Source organism: Pygocentrus nattereri, chromosome 8 (assembly GCF_015220715.1).
Source record: "Pygocentrus nattereri isolate fPygNat1 chromosome 8, fPygNat1.pri, whole genome shotgun sequence".
Lineage (NCBI taxonomy): Eukaryota > Metazoa > Chordata > Actinopteri > Characiformes > Serrasalmidae > Pygocentrus > Pygocentrus nattereri.
This window is the reverse complement of record NC_051218.1, coordinates 14,181,854-14,202,952: the sequence shown is the minus strand read 5'-3', so window position 1 is coordinate 14,202,952 and position 21,099 is coordinate 14,181,854. Positions and strand designations below refer to the sequence as shown.

General features: G+C 38.8%; 1 protein-coding gene across 2 annotated transcripts in view; it reads right to left on the bottom strand.

The window, feature by feature from the left end:
* The window catches only part of arap3 (ArfGAP with RhoGAP domain, ankyrin repeat and PH domain 3), a 37,772-nt gene extending 18,189 nt beyond the window's left edge, over positions 1-19,583 (bottom strand). Inside the window, exons 1-11 of one of the 2 annotated variants that reach the window (XM_037540638.1) lie at positions 19,288-19,583; positions 6,656-7,676; positions 6,508-6,551; positions 6,330-6,412; positions 6,164-6,228; positions 4,341-4,661; positions 3,967-4,036; positions 3,543-3,663; positions 2,294-2,478; positions 1,911-2,017; positions 269-468 (exon numbers count right to left, since the gene is read on the bottom strand). In XM_037540638.1, coding sequence (XP_037396535.1) covers positions 269-468; positions 1,911-2,017; positions 2,294-2,478; positions 3,543-3,663; positions 3,967-4,036; positions 4,341-4,661; positions 6,164-6,228; positions 6,330-6,412; positions 6,508-6,551; positions 6,656-7,611 — 2,152 coding nt within the window. In that variant the 5' untranslated portion in view covers positions 7,612-7,676; positions 19,288-19,583. The remainder of the gene's footprint in view (positions 1-268; positions 469-1,910; positions 2,018-2,293; positions 2,479-3,542; positions 3,664-3,966; positions 4,037-4,340; positions 4,662-6,163; positions 6,229-6,329; positions 6,413-6,507; positions 6,552-6,655; positions 7,677-19,287) is intronic. The other variant, XM_017689993.2, reaches the window with a different exon arrangement.
* Between the last annotated feature and the right edge of the window lie 1,516 nt (positions 19,584-21,099).

The window sequence follows — 21,099 nt, the reverse complement described above, 5'->3', positions numbered from 1 at the left end:
AAATTATAGCCTGAGGTAATAATATTCCTTATCTATTGCCATCTATTGCCATCTATTGAAAAGTTCATCAGGATACAAGGTTGTTTTTCTATAGCAATGTTCCAATAAACCCTTGTGGCACTTTTATTTTTGAGAGTCTAAGCTTAAATCAATAGTATTTTTGATAGTGCATCACCACTGACACTGCAAAACTGGCCTTTATCCATGTCTGGAAAGCCATCCCAGTAATATCCTTGAGCTGTGGAGGTATCCCACCAGCTCCCCATACCTGCACAATTCTTGCAGATGACCACGCAGAGATTGATGGAGGCCCAATCGGGATTGATGGCTTTGCAGTCAGCACAGACCTTGTTGGAGCGGTTGGACCAGATCTTCTCAGCCACTTCGTAATCAGAGAGCGTCTCTGCAATGGACTCCTGCAAAGCCTCCATCCACTCACGCTTCTCGCGCTCTGACTCAGCCGTGAAGCTGCAGAGAGAGGAACTCAGCTACTCAGATAAAACAAAACTAGTTAACTTCTCTGAGCTTTTCTTTCTACAGGAGGCATTTAGTTGAAATTCTCTCCTTCACAGTTTCACAATTTTTTCTTTGCCTTGCGACTCAGTAAAATAATACATAGTGGAAATTATGATGTCTACTACAATATCTATTCAATCTGGGTTTTCATAAATTAGCTACACCACCTTATCAAGATCATATTTTCCAGAATTACACAACAGATTATTAAAACTGATACATTTTTCTTCTATTCTGATTTTTCCACTGAGGTCAGTTTTCACAGTCTGAATTCATTTTTACATGACCACTTCCAATCTTTTTTTGTCTCTTAGAATTACGCATGGTGTTTTTGTGACTGTACTTTCAGGAGTGGCATATGTAAATGATCTATGTTCTATTGTGAAAGAAAAGAAAAAGAAATTTGGGCTGAAACGCTTCTTGTATCTTCAACATGAACAGGTGGAACTACAGTGGTGTAGGTCGATATATGCACACATATGATATATGTGTGTTTTTGCAAGTGCCTAAGACAAAATCAAAGGATTCAATGTGTTTTTTTTTTTGCAGCTTCCTTATGTGACTGGGGAGTGAATCCAATGTTTTAAAACTTTTGCATTTACAAAACAAAAAAACGTTTCTACAATATGGGCCCTTTAAACAGATCGATTCTAGTTCTAAAATCTGATTGGCTGACCCATCTTCTAAGCCAATGGTCACCATGCACTGGTCCTGAGGATCTACTTTCCTGAAGAGTCTAGCTCAAACCACAATCTGCCACACCTGCAAGCGCTAATTAAGTTATTCAGAAGTCCTTGATTGGCTAGACCCGAAGCACTGGCCTCAGGTAAATAAGAGGGACATCATGTTAGATGCAGGTTGGACATAAACTCTGCAGGAAAGCAGATCTCCAGGACCAGTGTTGGTGACCACTGTTGTCAAATCCTCTTTATAAATACATATTTGGCCATATGAATCAGTTAACTCGGTATTAAAAACCACTGTGCTGTCCATGGAACAATCTCTGACCATTATGTTCCTTGGCAACCATACTGCCTAGCACACAGATCTTTAAATCCAGAACTTAAATCCAGTTTCCAGGTAGGCCAGTTACATCAACAAGAAAGTTAAATGCCAGTAATTACAAAATACAGGACTGTAATCTGGATTCATGGTCTGGATTTAAAGACCTCTGGCTTAGTGCAAGAATGATATATTGTGATTATTGTTAAATCATATTAATTATTTGATTATTAATAAAATTGCCTACCAGTACTGCATGATAGGAAAATCACTGTAATGCATGACTTCTCATTGTTTATTGGTATAAAGTAGAATTTTTTAAACTTGATAATCACTGTACATGCAAAAATAAATGAGGGTTCATAATTGCACACATAACAGTAAGCAATTACCTGAATGTCTTGTAAGGGGTTATGAGGTCAAAGCTTTTGCCCTTGCCATCTCGGATTGTCGCACCTCTGGCCTCAATTACACTGATTCCAATTCCAGTTTTAAAGCACTACAAAAAGCCACATAGAGCGTAAGAAGAACACTTTGAACAGTTAAAATGCATTTAAAATGCAGGTACTCTTACATCAGTATTTCACCCGCCACATTACTGAGAAATTAGGCTACCAAGACCTTGGGACGGAAATCTATTTTGCAATGGTCTAGATTGCATTGAGGAAGGAAGAGTGTATACAATAACAGAAGAGAATGCTGTGCCCGTGTGCATTTCCTGGACAGTTGTGTAAGCCTTACTGCTGTACTGCATGTGTAGTGAACACCAAATCACCTGCTCACTCTTGTACAGCCAAATCTGCTCTGTTATAATGGCAGTGTAGATCTTTGACTTCGTCCCTTTGAGCTCTAAGAAGCCGCTCTTCTGGCAATGGCTGCCTGGACCAAAGCGTGGCCGGCCAAACACCATCTGCTCCTTCACTCGCTCCTGTAGCACACTGCACCATTTGCTTCTCTGTACTATGATGGGCAATAACATAGGCACATTCAAAGGGTTCAACCAAACAGAAAAAAAGAAAAAATTAAAATCCAAGCCATCTGCACCAAAGAATATAATGTATTAAATTTATTTTTCAGATTTCCACATAAATAAAATAAATCAATATTGTACTGTGCAAAAGTCAAAGACCACCCTTCATTTATTTAATTTTCAGACAGAACTGCCATTTCATTTATTATTTACTTTTTTTCTAAATAACATAAAATATACACTACATACACTAATATACACTACACTATATACACTAATAATATAAAAGCATCAAGAAACTAAGAAACATATTTATAAAAAAGGAGGCCTTAACAACTAAATATCATATACATTTTCCAATATGTAGTGGTTCACCCATTTGCCTTTATTACAGCTTCCATTCTTTTCAAGAGACTTGCTTTCAGTTTTTCAAAGAAATTGGCACAAATATTTTTCATACCTCCACAGTTCAGTCTCAGAAGTTGCATTTTCTGCTTCTCATTACTGAAGTAATCCCAAAGATATTCAGTAAAGTCTATTTAATATACATGTACTAAATTATATTTTATTTTATATTTTTATATATGCTGAAAAATTATGCACACACTTGAATGCAAATTCACTCCGTTCCTTTTTCAGGAATGATATTGCTATGCTGCAATATTGGTTTGTAAAGTGGATTTGACTGTTGAGGCCAGAATAATTGGCACAGAAAAATGATTAAATGACTATTTTAATTTTAAGATGGCACTGCAGACGTGACACAGAATTGGTGATCTCTGACATTAGTGCTACAGGCCTCCAACAGGACCATGTAGGAGAAATTTTCAGTTTTGTATAAACCATGGCCACTCAGTTCGAGGCCTGGAAGTCCAGGATCCAAGCACATTCTGGCAATTTCCCTGCTTGACCACACCTACTCAACCTTAAAATTGGAAACCACCAAACTGTGCTGAACTAAGGCCTTCAAGGACTAAAGGTGCCCATGATATATACTGAGATTACCACTACTTATTACTGGAATGGAGTTTATCTTTGAAAGGAATGTGTTTACCTTCATTGTCAGCACGAAAGATAAATGTCCGATGGCTTGTTACAACTTCAAATTTGTTGTCTTTAGCTACCCGAGCCATCTGTATAGCAGCCAGAGGTATCACACCTTTTGGGTACATGTCCTAAGAGAAGAGAGAGAGTGAGAGAGGCCATGTGTGTGAGGAATTAGAACATTAAAACCTTTCAACATCCTAAAACCATAGTGCTATGTTATGGTGGTTTGTTTGTTTATTGACAACAAATTGACATAATATTTCTCACTCATTTAGGGATATCGTCAAGTCACAGATTAAAACTACTTCTAAAAATTACAAAAGCTTTCAAAGGAAAATCCTTACTGACAGTGCAAATAAAGTAAACTTAAAATGAAACTAAAACCTGTTTTGCAGTGTAATGCAATTATGGCTACTGCTATCTCCTCATACCTTTTCACTGCCATAGTACATCAGGTTTTTTCCATCAAACTTTATATAGCGCTTCTGGAACACATAATTCCTAAAAAAGATAAACAAAGATATCAGCTGTGACCTGGCAAATAGAACAAATTCAAGGTCAAATTAGAAGACAGACTCTTACAGAAAAGCCAAATTTATTTGACATGTAAAGTGAGCAACAATCATGTGTTCACAAGTAATCACACATTTTTCCATGTGTTAACACATTCTGAATATGAGTAACGTGCTAAAACCACATGTGCTTTTTTTTCAAATGTGAAACATGTCGTAAGAGATACAAAAAAATTGATATACAAGGGAAGAAGAAAAGAAAACAGAAAAGGTAAGGAGATGTAGACACACACCGGCAGGAAATTACGGACAGGAGGCAGAGACAGGCCTTGAGAAGGGAGGAAATGCAGAGACAGGATGAGAGCAGTAGGCCTGATGGGCCATACCCTTGAGGGGAGAGCTTATCCAGCCAGCCACTGATGATGGGCGCAGCCCGCTCAGACAGTGAGGTGTAGCTGGCATAAGGGGAGATGGTTTGATCCTCGTCCAATTCACTGGAGAACAGGGTGCGGGGAGGCAGTGAGATGGAGCGTGAGGCGGATGAGGGATCACCCACTGTGCAGTAGCCTGGAGAGTCACCAGAAGACGTGTGGGAATGATGCTTGAGACTGGACCTGAAGACGCAGCAACAACAGGCAGACAGATTCAACATTATAGGGCGGTTGTAGGTCAGCTTCCAGTGCAACTGACCTATATATGCCCCACCAACAAACGTGTCCTTTTGTAACTACTGTTGCAAAGTTAGACAAGCTGTACAGAGCAAAAATCCACGTAATGAGAAATTAAAATGAAAAACTCATTTTGGTGAAAAACAAATAGATTTACAGTTATTTTCACTATCTGTCCAAAAGTACCCAGAAAGTCCTAATTAGTGAATTTAGCAGTTAGTTTTAGGGTGCACCCACTGCTGAAACAAGCATTCAATTGTACACAAAAAGCATGAGCCTAAGGTCACCATGCCCGACGGCAAACCAATACTGAGCTGTGGAACAGTGGAACCTTGTGCTCTGAAGTGATAGAGCTCCATCTAATACCTTAGGGGTGAGTTAGAGTGGCATTTATGATCCAGAACTAACCATAAAACATAAATACCTCACTAATGCACTGCTAGACATCAGATGGTATTTTATCCCCTTTTCACAGTAGCCAATAAAGTGTTTTTCTATGTGTGTGTTTAATTTTTTTATTATTATTAAAGATGTATAGGGTTTTAATATGAAGAAAGCTGCTGTGGTGCTGTCAATTTTATCTCAGCAGCTCCTCTTCCATCCCTCATTGCTTGCTAGTAGCTCAATGCAGTGACAATATTCCACCTTCAGAAAGTGAACAGTGTTAGCTAAGGTGATTACAGAGTTACAGAGAAAAAACGCCAATATTTTGAGAATATTAATTGAAAATATTTGAATCGATTTTGGCTACTAAGGGGCCTGCAAAGAGGGGCTACAATATTTTATTTAATAATTACATTTTCCTTGGGACTTAATCACCACTTTTCACATACATAATATTGCAGATGTTAAATTACACCTTCAATCACAGCGTTATACTGCTTTACCAATCATGTTGGAATAATCTACAGATCCACCCAGACACATCTAACATATCTCTCTGAATAGCTTGACTTACTTATGTTTGACATCGGAAGGTATTTTAACCTTTTTCCTCATTAGCCACACAATGCAATTTCAATGTGTTCTGGAGGTCCTTCTATTGAACTAGTGATGTAGACTATAACATATTTAGTTAGCTAGCAACTCTAAAACAGCTGAAACCAATGAACTTTCAGGTGGAGCAATCAGATGTTTAACCCTAGAAGCTGTATTTCACCTGATCTGAGTGCTCACCTGTATACAAAATTAATTTAATCTTATTAATTTAATGACATACTGAATTTACATATTTTGATTAAAAACAGACTTATAATGCTGAATAGGATTTTTGCCAGTGTTCTATAAAGCTTGTTCTTGTAACATTTGCTTGCATAAGTCAACTGGGAACACTTCACTACATGAGATGAATGATCAACCCTTGCCAAAAAAAAGTGTTTTTTTTTTTTTAGCTTTCAAATGTGGCTTGATACATCTGTTTTTCATGCTGGCTTCAAAACAATATTTACCCATGATCCTCCTCTGGCTTATACTCTTTGGTTCCAACCTTTTCTCCACCCTTGGACCTTTCGACCTTAGCAAAATAAAACACAGAAAAAGTAAATTAGCGTCTTCAAATGGTTTTCAACAGGACCATTTCCTTTCATTTATCATCTACTTGTCTCCTACACCCACCTCAGGATGTTGATATTGTCGCTTGCTTTGGAAAACAGTTTCACAGTATGGACTGATAAGCTCATCTTGCTCGTCTGCAGACACTATTTTAGACAAAAATGATACTAATGAATCTTGAACAGAGAGAAAAATGAAAGCGTTTATGATACATTAACCAGGGTAAATTTAATGGACCTACCAAATGTCCGTTTAGGTGGTTCTGTTGAGATGTGGTTTAAAGTGCTGTAGACATACAAGTCTGGAGGTTAGAAGTTGAACCCTGAAGATAACTGCATTGGCTTAATACCAAATAATTGACCATAATGTTGATTCTGTGGTAATCTTACCTATTGCTTTCAGTAGATGTGTTGAGCTCTTGCCTCGGAGGAGGAATGGGTACAGAGCGGCTCCAAAGAGTGGGTGGAGTGCTAGGTGAAGTGCCACAGTAGATTTCATTGGATATCATTTCCAGGCCTGAGCATGGAGGGCTAGAAGGAGATCCAGGTGTACTGGTGAAAGGAGAACACTGATAATTAGAAGGGGAATCAGGTGAGGAGGACAGGGGAGGGGTGCGTAGCTGATCCTGGTCAGACATCCTTCTAAAGTTAGAAGGGGGAACCCCTCGGTTGAACCTTGGGGGTACTGGAGGTAATGGTCCACTAGTCTCTGGGGCTGAAATACTGCTAGTCAAATTGTCTCCACACAAGTTCCGTCTTGGGCCTACAGATCCAGGGCTGGGTTCCTCAGCAGGAGAAACCTCCAGTATTACAGAACTCTGAGAATCCTGAGAGGAGCTTCGGCAGATCTGTGCTGCCTGTCGTGTGGGTGGAGAAGGCTGCTGCACCCTTTGTTTGTTGAATACAGTTCTAGGTTTAGGTACAGGCTTCACAATGGCAGAGCTACGCTCTGAATGTGAACGTTTCACAAGGGCAGACAGATTCGGTGTTGAGCTGTTTCGCATAACATCAAAGGTTGTGTCTACATTGCCTTGAGGAGAAAGAGGCGCTAGCTCATCAGGCATCACCTCATGAATGGCTGACTCTGAGTTACAGCGGTCCAACAGGGAGTCCTTCCTTTGATGTTGGCAGATCAGCTGAATGTGCTCGACCAGTTTGAGGATCCGCTTCCTGTGGCCGGTGGCGGTCACGCCAAGCCTGTTCAGAGCTGTATTGTCAACATGACAGAAGTCCCGGGCCAGCAGAAAGCCTGCCTGTCTGAAGTCGTCCAGATAACGCTCAAGGTGAATGGAAGCCAACAGGTCCTCTGCATCTGAGCCCGGATCAATTGTTGCCATAGTGTACATGGGCTATGGGATTAGCCTGCAGCTGTAACACTGACCAAGAGTGGAAGAGGAGGCCAGTCCCTCATCTAAGAAGGGAAGCAAAGACAGTGCATCAGTGCTTATATGCCTTTCCCATTGCCTAGCACTATTTTTGTAGCAATGTATAAAGATCCTAATACTAATACGCTTTAGCTTATTTGTAGCATAAAAGCATATGCTGTGAATTCTTAACAAATGAGTGGCGGATACGCATGTCTGAGAGTTAATGGCCTGTCATGACTGAGGGCTTTTTTCAGCAGACTGAAATGTGCATCACTCTGGCATTTCCAGATGAGGCCCTGACCCTTCTTCCAACCACTTAAAACCACTGCTTTAGAACAAAGACTGATGTCATTGATCAAACAAAGGCACATCTTTGTTCCATTTAAACAGCCATTCCAAATAGAACATGTGGGAACACAACACAAATGCAAACCTAAAAAAGTAGTGAATCACAAAAAGACCATATATGCATATCAAGTGAAATCACAGAATTTCATTGCTTATCTATTTTTAAGAAAGTCCCTTTATAGAAACAGGGCTGTTGGAAAATCATTCAAGGAAGATCATGAGGCACTGGGGCATTTGAGAGAAACATTAACTATACTGGGGGCTATCCACGAAGAGGCTTGCATGGGCAGGAAAATTCTACTTGGTGGGGAGGGCATGACTCTGCGAGCCCCCTGTGCAGACACTTCCTGCAAAATGTTTGGAATGTGCTTGGCCATAGGAGAGATACTTTCCTGGCTTCAGTGTCCCAAAGGTTGACGGTGCTTGAGAACACAGCCCTAAGGAGAATCTCAAGGCTGTATAAGTGGCCCGTTGCCAAGCCCGACCAAGGGGAGGAACAGAGAGCAGCTATATTCCATCCTAGCCAAGAGGTGGAGTCTCCAACAGTGCTCAAACTCTCTCTCTAATCAAAGGGTGGAGGCCTCCCCTCTGATGTGTCACACTACAGACAAAGGATTTCCAAGGCTCGGTGTGCATCCCAAATGAGCGGTTCGACTTCAATAAGGCCACACAAGCCAGAACAACAAGCAGGAGAGTTTCACTATTACACATCCATAAAGAATAGGATCAAGGGTACCAGACTCCACATTTGGCACCATGTCTAAAACATGATATCACTCTTGCGTTTTTCTTCAATGCGGTTATCTCAGGACAAAAGATAAAGCAACAGAACAAACTTTATGCCAAACATATTTTAGCTAGTCAGTGCAGGAGCTTATAGTCAACGTCAGTGCCATCGCCTAGTGCTGAGGGTGAGTGAGAAAGCAGACCCTAGGTGGCCGTTGAAAAGGGCCATGAGTCATATCCTAGATTTCCTTTGTCTGCACTCTGGACGCTAACCTTTGGCTCCCGCTCACTGATACACCGGATTCTAGGCAGAGCAGAGAGGCAGGAAGCTCATGAAGCAAGCAGATAAAGTCTGACCTGGGGAAAGCCACTGGCCGGGTGTTGTCTTTTTCTGTCTTACTAGCAATGCACAAATCTCCCTTCAACAGCAAGGCTGTCATCGCAGGGCTAAATCAGTCATCCATGTTATGTTCTTTGATTGCTGGGATTTACGTAATGTGCAACACACACCGAGAAAGGTGACAAAACATTGAAGTGAAAATGGAGTTGATACTCCATATTTGGTATATAACCACTACAAGCAGTTTCTGTGGTTAGATCAACTGGATCCAAAGTGGTTTGGTCTCAGGAACTAAAGTCTGATGATATTCAGCAACCAGATTGTGAACCAGACAGTCACAGGATTTTTTGTGTCTGTTCATCAAACCATAACCACATCATGTGTCTGAATCTGTGCCTAGGCCTGTTAGTGCTAAGAGCTCACATAAACAACAAAGAGACCTCCTTACAAATGCAGCCTTATCAGACCTGTATGCCCTCTCACACATTGGAAACAAACACATAGGAAAATGTGCCTGAGCTATAGACTGCCACTGTTTAATAAGGAGAAGCATACTCATACCAGGGAATGCCAAAACCACAACTTCTGCCTAGACAAAACATTACAGTAGTATGCTCATGGTTTCAGTTATGTACTTAAAGACAAGGGAAAAACACATTACAGTTGGAAGTCACAGTGGACGTGCAGCAGGCAGCCCTTGTATGCAGTTCATGTTCTGTTGAGTAATTAATTGTATTAATGAAATATATTAGAATGAAAGTTGTGCTTAAGTGCTGTTTAGTAATATTGTGTGAATATATTGTTTGTGAATGTGGTGTATATAAAATTTATTTTAAAGTATAAGTTTGGCAGTTTGGTAAATAAGGCTCCCATATAAAGAATATCTATTCCAGGGGTGCACAACTCCAGTCCTGCAGAGCCGACATCCAACACAATTTGGTGATTTACCTGCTGAAACACACCGGATTCAACTCACCTGTTAATTTCCAGGTTTAGTGGGTGTGTTTGAGCAGGGAAACAACAAAACTGCACTGGACACTGGCTCTTCAGAAACTGGGGGTTGTGCACCCTTGATCTATTCGATAGATCAGGGGTGAGCAATAGGGCAAAAACATCACAATACAAAGTAATGTCATTTTACAGGAGAAGGAATAAACAATTTAAACTTTTAAGTTATTGAAGAATTTATTTATTCCAATTAATTTTGAAGCATTTGTATTGGTCCATTTATCATAAAATTTTGACACTGTCAAAAACTGAAAATATACAAAAATGGAGAGCAACCCTTCTGAGCAACATGTTAAGAAAGGCATAATATGATGTAATTTATCATGACAATGATAGTTATCACCATACTGTCCACCCCTAATTCTACGTTAATAATATGTATTTGTCTGAAATATGAAACATGCAAGTTTGCAATTATGCAAAATGTTCTTTGCAATAGTACCAGAGCCCAGCTGATACATCAGCTGATGTCGACAACCTGGGCTTTTATCTGTACCTGTGAAAATATCACTGATAATTACGGACTTTTCCTGGTCACAGCACTGCATGGATTCAATCTCACAGTGTCCTGATAGTAAGGCAAACCACTGGACAGCTGCACCAAGTGGAGTCCCTATTAATGACTCACCTATATTTTTTTAAATATATGACAGAAACACAGGTTGACCAGGTAAACTTGAACACAAAACACTATTTGTATATGTATATCCAAACTTACTGCAGCATTTATTTACTTGTTCGAGTTTTCAAATTAGGCAACAAATTAGCAAATGTTAAACCTTTCATGTTTATCATTTTTAGATACGAATCACCTGGACGTAGCTAAAGTGAATTTTTCTGTGGTGGAAATGAACACTAGGAAAAATAGTGATGACGGACAAATCTGCACCATGCAAAAGTTACATGCACTATTTTAAAGCATTAACAGACAAAAACAGGCCTGTAATTGCATTTCATCATTAATGGCAGTTTGTCAGACTTTGTCAGAAGCATCTATCTCTAACATCTAGTGATGGCAGCAGTTGAGAAGAGACAACAGTTTAAACGGAACAATGTTTGTCTGATGACTACATTCCCTCTACAGACGAATGTTGGGACGGAGGGGGGAAGGGCGTGTGAAGATAAGAACTCTGAGAAAAGAAGCCTTTACAGGCTGACTCTGGAGAAAACAAAGATGGTGGCTGAAATCAGACTTGCAGGGCAGGAGAATAACAACAGCTTTTATAATTCTCACACCACGTGAGCTCTACATTCTCACACCACATCAGCTTTACACTTTCAGACCAAGATAATTTCATGTTTTCATTCAAGCATTTAAGTTGGGCCCTGATGAAGCGTCCTCCTCTTATCCAACCCATATTTATCTTAACGACCAATCTGGATTTTCTCAGTATTACAGAAAACACAGGATACAGCTGTCCCTCAAACACAGACCCACTCCCTCCTCTCACCCGCTACAGAGGAAGAGAGATAATGCCCCTGATGTGTAGATAAACTGGACATCAACACAGTCTCCTAATGTTATATTGAGGGCAAACACCCTTAAAGTGTTACTGCAAGCTGTAATAGGAAGCTGAGAAATGTCTAGTAAACGATATAAGGAGGACCTTGCACTGAAACCAAAACATGGAACACAGATGACACACAAAGAGACATTTCTTTGTCAGTAACCTTGAGTTTATTTATCAACTTCTCACAGGCATTTTATTGCTAACATTAAAGTACAACTCTATCTCTGCAAGCTATTCAGATCAGTGCATAATTAAATGGTTTAAACACTCGGTGAAATGAAATAAGCGGTTTTAAATAGGTAAAGCAATTATGTGCAATAGAAGTTTTCAACTTTGAAACTGCTACAGTGCATAGCCCCTCCCTTGATGTCGTCTATTTTTGCTAATTTGTCACATTTATATGTTTTGTCATATTTATACATTTTAATATAAGATAAAGACAACACAAGTAAAAATACAGTACAAAATACAACTTTTATCATTTGATTTGATCACATGATCATTTATTGAAGATAAGCATTTATTTAAAACTTACATCACTCACATATAAAAGTAGTTGCCCCCTAAACCTAATAACTGGTTGTGCCACTCTTGGCAGTAACAACTGCAATCAAAAGTTTGTAATAACTTGTGATGAGCATTTCATGTTGCTGTGGAGACATTTTGGTTCACTTTGCTGAATTGTTCTAATTCAGCTACACCGGAGGGTTTCCATTCATGAACTGCCTGTTTAAAGTCTTGCCACAGCATTTCAATGTGATTCAATTCAGGACTTTGACTCAGCCACTCCAGAACTTAAATGTTTCCTTTGATCCATTCAGATCAAATCAGATCAGCTCTGGATTATTGTCCTGTTGCACAACCCACCTGCACGTAAGCTTTAGTTCATTAATATTTTTTAGGTCACAAAACATTATTCCAAAAGTGGGGTGATCTAGATGTTTTTGGCAAATGTGAGACGAGCCTTTGTGATCTTTTTGGTCAGCAATGGATGTTGCACCTCTCCCATGGCACATTCTTATTTGAATCTCTTTAGAACGTGACATCATGTTCTGCTTTTTGAGATCTTCTAGCCTGCTTCACATTACGAGACAGGTTCTATGTAAGTGATGATTAGATTCAACAGGCCAGGTATTAATCATGCCTGGGTGTGGTTAGTGAAACTGAACCCAATAGTCAACTGAATTCGGTAAACAGGTTGATTTAGTAACAAAGGGGCAATTACTTTTTCAAATAGGGCATTTCTTCCACAAATAAAGTCTCTTCCATAAATAAAATCAACAGTTAAAAACAGCATTTTGTGTTTACTTGGGCTATCTTTGTCTAATACTATAAGTAGTCTGATGAAATGTTCAAGTGTGACAAATATGCAAAAAATAGAAGAAATTGGGAAGTGGCAAATACTTTTTCAAAGCACTGTATGTAAGATGTTATCGTTACCACGGAAAAAAGTAGCAATATTGAATCTTGAGGAAAAAAAAACATTGGTGTCTGTGCACCGCTGCGGGTCACCTTTTAAAGTCTAAAATAGTAGCTCTGAGTATCGGGTTGAACTTTACAGAAGTTTATTGGACCACGTCATACGTCTTTACCTGTTAATGTAACAGGTCAAAAAGAAGGTCTAGCTCAAAGTTTCTACTGGCTCATCAAAGGTACTGATGAAGATATTATGACAACAGTAGATTACATCATTAGAAGACACATACTTCATTAAGTTTTAACTAAGTTCTCTTTGAATACTCTTTCAATATGCTTACAATCATCACTTTTATCTGCTTGAGAGAGTCTGAAGCTCAACCAATGTTACAAAATGTTATTCCACATGCTGTGTACAATTACATATTTTCACCAGAAAGGACTCCAAATAACTAAATCTTTAATAGTTTTAGAATAGATTTTCACCCTGGTTCTGGAGAACCCCTTGACCAGTACATATTTGTGCTTTCCTACCAAAACTTCACCTTGTTAATTTGCACATTAGTTGTGATCAGGTGTGTTGGGAGCAGAACAAACATTAAAATGTGCAGGGCACGGGGTCCTCCAGGATCAGGGTTGGGAATCACTGCTATAAACAACCTTGTTTTTCTAAAACCTCTCAGTTTTACCCTCCATCAACTAAATTGTTCACTGGTAGCACAGTCCACAGACTTTTAAGCTGAGAAATTAAGCAATTTACAACATTATATCTTATAATTTTGCAGTTATAGCAATTTGTAAACGTATTACTTTTTTTTATCCAAATTAATTGTATGTAACAGTTAGTTTGGTCACCTGAGTTCATCCAACTCCAGTCTAAAAATAGAGTCTGCGAGCAGGAACTGAGCTGTGGAGAGAAACTATTGCATGTAATTCTGAAATGTCACTTAACCCATATTTAAACCACTGTACATCTTACTATCTCTGAGTGTTTTCTTCTTTTGGTTTAACTAAGAATGTTTGCTGTTCCTCAAAATGTTTAATATTTCCTTATGTTTCTCAAAAATAAACTATGACTAAGGTTCTTGAGAATGATTATTTTATAAATTTACCTTTTCATTTATTTTATAAAATTACCTAAATTGAATTTCAAAATGAGATTAAACATGTTAAATAGTAAAACTTTTAGCAATTACAATTAAATGTTATTATGTTATTAAACGTCTATTTTGACTAACGAGGAGGGGACACCTAATATAGCCTATAGTATCTTTATGATCCAGCCAACAGACAGAAAATATCTGCCGTTTGTGTTTTAGCAGACAAATGAATTTACAATATAACAACATTAAGCCAGTTAGCCTGCATCACAACCTGACAGTAAATGAATATTCCAGCTTTGTTGAAAAATAAATTTATGAACATGCTTATAACTTATTATAAGAACATTCTAAATTGTTTTCTTAAAAAGGTTTTTGTGAATTCAGACTCAGGAACCCAAGCGTCTAAGCATAATAAGCATCTAAGTGCTACAAATTAAAGTAGTTGTCCCAAACACAATAAAGGCCTTTCATTGAGACGGTACATCAATGCTCACTCTGGGTTGTAGCACTAATGAAAGATCTGAGTCTACACATGAAGATACTTTCCCTTTTCTTTTCATGCTATGCATACTTGTATGTAGAGTCTTATCCGTATATAACACAATGGTAAGATCTTTTGCTTATGACAACAATGTCAGCAAATAACTACTGCTTTTAATTAAATAGTTAAGTAGAAACCTGTGATCTTTTAAAGTACTGGGTTTTTAGGTTGGTCCGAATAGTTTTGGTCATAGCTGGTCTCTTATATATTCTTTCTGGCAATGTGAAATCTGCATGCAGTACTGGCTCTGTAGCTTTGTTCCTTATTTTAAACTTGACTTCTGTCAAATATAACACCTTACCAGACAGAAGTGTGAAAATGCATCAATGCAGAGTGATGCACTAACCTGAAGATAGTGATTGAACTGCATTGACTCTAGAATGTAAGTCAATTATAATCGTAAAAAAATTTTAATAAAGTGAATTCTGTTTTTTGGTTTAATTTACTCTTTTTTTCCAACCATAACAATAAAATAAAGATTGCTATTGTTTTCATCATCCATATTTCACTGCTGTGAAAGAGGTTCCTCCACTTACTCTGTATTCAGTGTATTTGTTAAGATAATTCTAAACTGTTACAAAATAATTAAACCAAATCTGACCAAATTGTGGTGAATTTTGAGAGTTCACAGTTAACTAAATCATTTCCTATTGACTTAGACCTTAAGTCAACGTCTTATTATGCCCTAAATTATTAAGCCCTAAGCCAATATTTCAACTGAACAGATTTTTGCATATAGTTGTGGAAACTACTTGGGCTAAAACTCTGAGCACAGCTTTGCAGAACTTCTTAGCTCTTCTTTGTTTATTTGCTGACAACCTAGAATGTATCACCACATAGTTGCTAATTAAAAAAATAAATGTAACATGTCAGAACAGAAATAGTGCAAAATGACTTCGAATGAAATGTCATTACATTAACTTCCATTCACAGTTAAGCACTTTTTTCTGTCTACTATAAAGTTACTTTATAAAAATTCAAGGTTATTTAAAATTCAAGGTTTTGTTCTGACAGCAACGACATGTTCTGACCACTATCCTGAGTGACACCTGCTCTGAATATCTGGAAAAGCTAGACAAGCTGTAGCACGCCGTACTCCAGTGACAATCACAGGTGAAATAAGTCATGGCATTCTCTTCCCTCTTTCTTGATAATCGGCATGAACAACAACTCAAAGCCACGCGACTTTGCTCTGTACATTGTATAACCTAGAGATGCCTCTGCCTTGTCAGCGCTGATGTAACCAAAGTACCAAAACATCCACAAACATCTTCCACTTGTATATCTTATTCAAACATCCCAGTGCTTCCAGTGTGAACAATTAGTGGAAGCTGTAGAGTCAAAAGCAATTTGCGAAAGGGAGAAATCAAGGAGGCGTTTGGGATGCAGGCTCCGGCGGGGGGGTTGCTGTATAAATAACAGTGAAGAACTATTGTGTGACACAATATGTCATTGTTTGGGGCTGGCTGAGCACTGCTGCAGCGCTGCTGAGATGACAGAACACACTTGTGTGGTAATATGGCCCTTCGCTCTGCCATATATTTGTCACTCTGTTCCTCAGATTGGCCTGAAACCGCTCTGTTTTAGGTTAATTTACACTTTCACTCTTAAGGAAGAGAAAGTGCTGCCATTATAAGGTATAAAGTAGGAATGATTCACTATACTGGGTCAAAGATTCTTAATTTTTTATTACATTTTAAATGCGAATGAAGAAAAATGATGCCTGCATTGTTGTTGCTCAGCCCACTAAAGGAACTAGAGCTGGGAATAGTGTGGTGTGTAACATGAAAGCAGTGGAGTGGATTGTTGATCAGTGGTGGTAATTTATGAACTTTGGCATTTAGATTATGTGATGGTATTAGATGGTATAAATAACTGAATGTCAATTCTCTACAATGCACATTATCATATGTTTTAACAGCAATATCATGGTCACAATGCATTAATATACCCCTAGAATAAGTAAGGTGCTTATCCACTGGTAAGCCTGGGCCCATGCAGACTGATCACAGGCCTGACCCAGTGCAGTCATTGCTTTATGGCCATGGTTACATTCTCTGTATCAGTCCTGAATGTGTGAGGTATAGTCCAGTTGACCAGTCTAAAGCTCTGCCTCATTTTCTCAGCCTTACAATCACCATTTAGCAACGGCTGCTATCCATCATTGCCTCAGCAGCTATCCAGCACTGGCTATCCACCATTGCCTTGTCAAGTATTTAGTTATTTAACAGCTCACAAGTGTTACCCATTGATTCTGAATTTAAAGCTCCATTTTATGGTCAAAAGACGTGTCTAGACATCTGTAAAAGTGAGATCCCCTTCCCACTGTATATTGGGGTGTTTTCTACCCAAAATGAAAAAAAAAAACAAAATTAAATATCAGCTAGTGCTAAAAATTTGCTGTGTCATTGTCATCCATGGTCTGTAACTTCAGAACTTCTTCTTTTACAACAACAAAAGCTGTGTCAAAATGTCAAATGTAACATCTAATTCCACACAAGAAGTCATGAAAAGCTAGATACACATCGACATTTTTCATGCCTAGGTTGCTTGGTGTTTTCGGTTTGCTGTGTTTTGCTGTGTGTTTTTCTCATCTCCGCTGTCCGATCTTAAGTCACTATAGTGAAGGGTGTTGCAGTCTTGGTCTTGCACTGCTGTCAGCAATAGGCTATAGTGTGCATTTGAACACGTAACCTAAAAAACTACACACTACTTTTGTCTACACCACTGTTTGGTCTCCTGTTGGTGAAATGGCACGTTGTGTTAATTTTCTAAGTTATCATATCATCTACAGAGAACACACTTCCCCATATGCTGTGCAGAAGTTGGCACATTTGGCACAGCTTATGCTTTACCTTTTGCACACAAAAATGAATATTTAAAATGCTCCCTGTGGAAGATGAGTTGATTTGTTTTCAACAAAATCAACAAAAATGTCATTTGTGTAGGAGTGTTCAGATTTTGGTATATGACTGTATCTATACTCCTGCCAACACATAAACACACATGTCATTTCTACACTGCTGTTTGTAGGATATCTCAATCAAAACACAATAACAAACTACTAGTAGCACCCCATACAATTATCGTACCCAATTTAGAAAGTAAACAGTGCCGTGTATTGACAGGAAATAGTGTGGTAAACAGCCGCTGTGAAACATTTTTGGTGTTCTAAAAATAGTGGCCTGAAACGCTGGAGATAATTTCAGAAAACACGCTTTCCTAAGTAAGGAGTGTCATCCCACCGGGGTTTACAGGAAGACGAATAGCTTAAAGACTTCACAACACAGTCATCAGGTTTTGCCAATTACCTATCGTGTGAGAAACTCTAAATGCACAAACAATAAAAAAATATGTTTATCAAAAACAGCTTGGATGAGAAATGAAAGCTTTGCTTGCAACACTTGCCTCCACAACAAGGCCGTCTCCAAAGCAATTCTAAAGAGTTTACTGAAAACATTGACACCTAACTTCAAAGTGTCACATGGAATCTGTCAAAACCTAACAAGTGTCATGTTGCGAAACTCTCCACACAAACCCTCCAGGCAGTCTGTATCAAATCTGGTGGCAGCTCAACTACCATCCGTTCTGGTGTTTTAAAGCTCCATAGGCTGAAACAGTTCATGAGAATTACATTAAACATACAGGACGTAAACAAGATTCTTCCACTCTGTAACTTCAACTGTAATATTACAGCGTTTGTTTAACACATATAACCTACGCAGATAAATGCACACACACAAACACAGTGATCAAAACATGTCATGTTGTGACATGTCCACAACAAGGCATTCAACAACATGACAGGAGGCAAAGTCTCTGTCATCCCTCTCTGACAGAAACATGTCAGTTCATTTCTTCTGGGCCCTTATCATTCGGGAAATACTGCAGCGACCATTGTGAGGGGTCATATCTCAGCAAGATCTGAAAACATTCCTCATCCCTCAGCTCCCATTCAGAGCTGTGGGAGAAATCCAGCCCACGTTCAGTACCAAGAGTTACCAGGTCAACACAGCTAAATCTAGTTTTTTAGTGAGCTCTCAGGTCATGAACCAAAAAAGGCACATTGTCATCACAAAAGGAGACAGCAGACTGATTCCAAAGGGGACGAGTTTATTAAATAGACAGGTTGGCCTCTAGTTTATAAACTCTAGTGCAGTGAAAACAATTCAACTGGAAGTGAACATCCAAATGGACTCTGATTCAACACTGTGGGAAAACGTGCGGATTAGCATATAGTCCACTAAACATGTACTGTTTGTGTTCTCACTAAACCAGGTTAATTCATTAACTTTAGCTAAAAATAAATCACGGCTATCGTGCAATACAGTCTAATTACCCCCCAAATATATCATTTCGAATCACTTACATTAAATGAACTATTTCTAAACATTAATATGAGAAGCTGTGACTGTAAGACAGTGAAATTACCACAGTGCTACGGTGAGAAACAACAGTTCAGATGAAGAGCAGGACTGTATCAGCGAACTTCACCAGAAAGACTCCTACAGGATCTGTTAGACTAAATGACGGTACTAAAACAGCTCCAACGCTGTTAGACCGTTAACAAAAGAGCTCATTATGAAGGTTCCCGTTATGTGAGTTTTAACTGCTGTCATTTAAAAACACAAACAGGTTATGAGACGCTGCTCTTTCTCTTACCTTATTCTGTACGTTATACCATTTACATTTTCCGTGCTGATGTTGCGAGGAGACCGAAATCCGTTTAGCGCATACCGTTTCACGAGAAAACAGCGCGGAGGCAGTGAGTGATAAGACAGAGAGACGGAGTGAGTGTGAGAGAGTGAGGAGTTCAGAGCGGAGAGCTGCTCAACCCTGAAAACTGGCGGAGCTCTTAAAGGGAAGGGCGTGTAGGAGTCTGCCGATGCGTCCCAGCACTCGCTGACGATCACAGTCTTACACTCAGCCTCAACTTCATAGTTTTAATCGATGGTCAACTTTAGTTTTTTCTTTCTGTGAGTAGCTGCAAGTATACCTTATAACCTAACTCCCCGATTTGATATAAAAGACGAATTATAGGCTTTGACATAAAAGGGCAATTCCACCGATTTTTCGAAATTTGTGCATAATTAAATGCGTAATACGTAAATAACGTCGTACAGGGGGATTTGAGTTGAAATGCTTCGTTCTAGAGAAGTTTACCAAGTGTTCACAGTGGTGGTGATAGGAACAAGACGTCTGCACAGTTTAATGCCTCCAAAAGGTCCCTCACAGGAAACTGCTACATTACACAGTTAGTGATATGTTGACATGTTACTAAAGTTTTAATTTAAGGGTTTGGCCTAAAATATATACGTTTAAAAGGCGTCCATGGTGGAGGGGTACATGTAGGGCGCTGTAAGGCAAAATAGTCCCCAAAGAAAATGTCTTTTTCCAGGTTTAGCACTATGTTTCAGTGATCAACATCACATATAAAAAAAGGATCTGTGCAGGGTTTGTTTGTTGTTTTGGATAGTGAATAAAATGTTTTTTTGTGCTGTATACACCATGGCCCCTGGTTCCCAACATCACCACTGTAAAAATAACTAAGATGGCAAGTTTCTCTGCAATGCATCATTTCACATTGGACTACTGTGAACGATTTTGCTTACATCTCAATGATTGAAATATACAGAAAATCAGAAAAATCTGTGGAATTGCCCTTTAAGATGTCTAAGGCTGCGTCCAAAACCACATACTTCTATGTTATAAAACAGGGCTGGCAACGTAAGGATATATATCACACTGAGACATCTGTGGATAACAGTGCTAAAAAAGCACTGACCACTTTGAACAAACATGGTTTTTGATCAGACACTATTTATGTGTTTTGTATGTCCCAACTTGTCAAACCTCAGAAAAAAAAGTGTCACTTCTCATGTATTATAAAAGCCTTGAAATATTGCAATGCTATATTTTTGCCATGTTGCTTCTTTTACATACATACTATAATAAAGAAAGCACTGCTAATGATGGCGCACTGCTTCAAACATACTATGTAGTTTGCTAGATGTTTGGAGTTTTGGATGCAGGGCAAGATTGTTCTGAAGAAGTAGGCATTTATGGCAAAAGTACTGCTCATGTATAAACACACAGCCTCTTGGACATGCACATCTCTTATACAAATTTAAGGGTATTCATTTCTGTAGTCTTGCAAATAATTCCAAATATACAAGCATAAAAGTCAGTAACATTCTAGACTACAGGAAGTAAATTTTATTTACACTCATAGCGTTGATGGAGAAAATTATGAATGCTGCAGCAGTAGGAGTATGGTGAGAGAAATCAAGAGGGGCTTGTGCTTGTGCAGTTTCCTTCCTCACAGAACAATCTGACTGATGTAGGCAGGAACTGCTTCAAATGGGAAGCAGGAAATGTCTGAGACAATAGCGATTTTGAGGAGTGGCCGCCAGCTGTAGGATTTGGATGAAAAAGACTGTGGGCAGGCATAAGCCTCCCTTTATGCCCAATGGA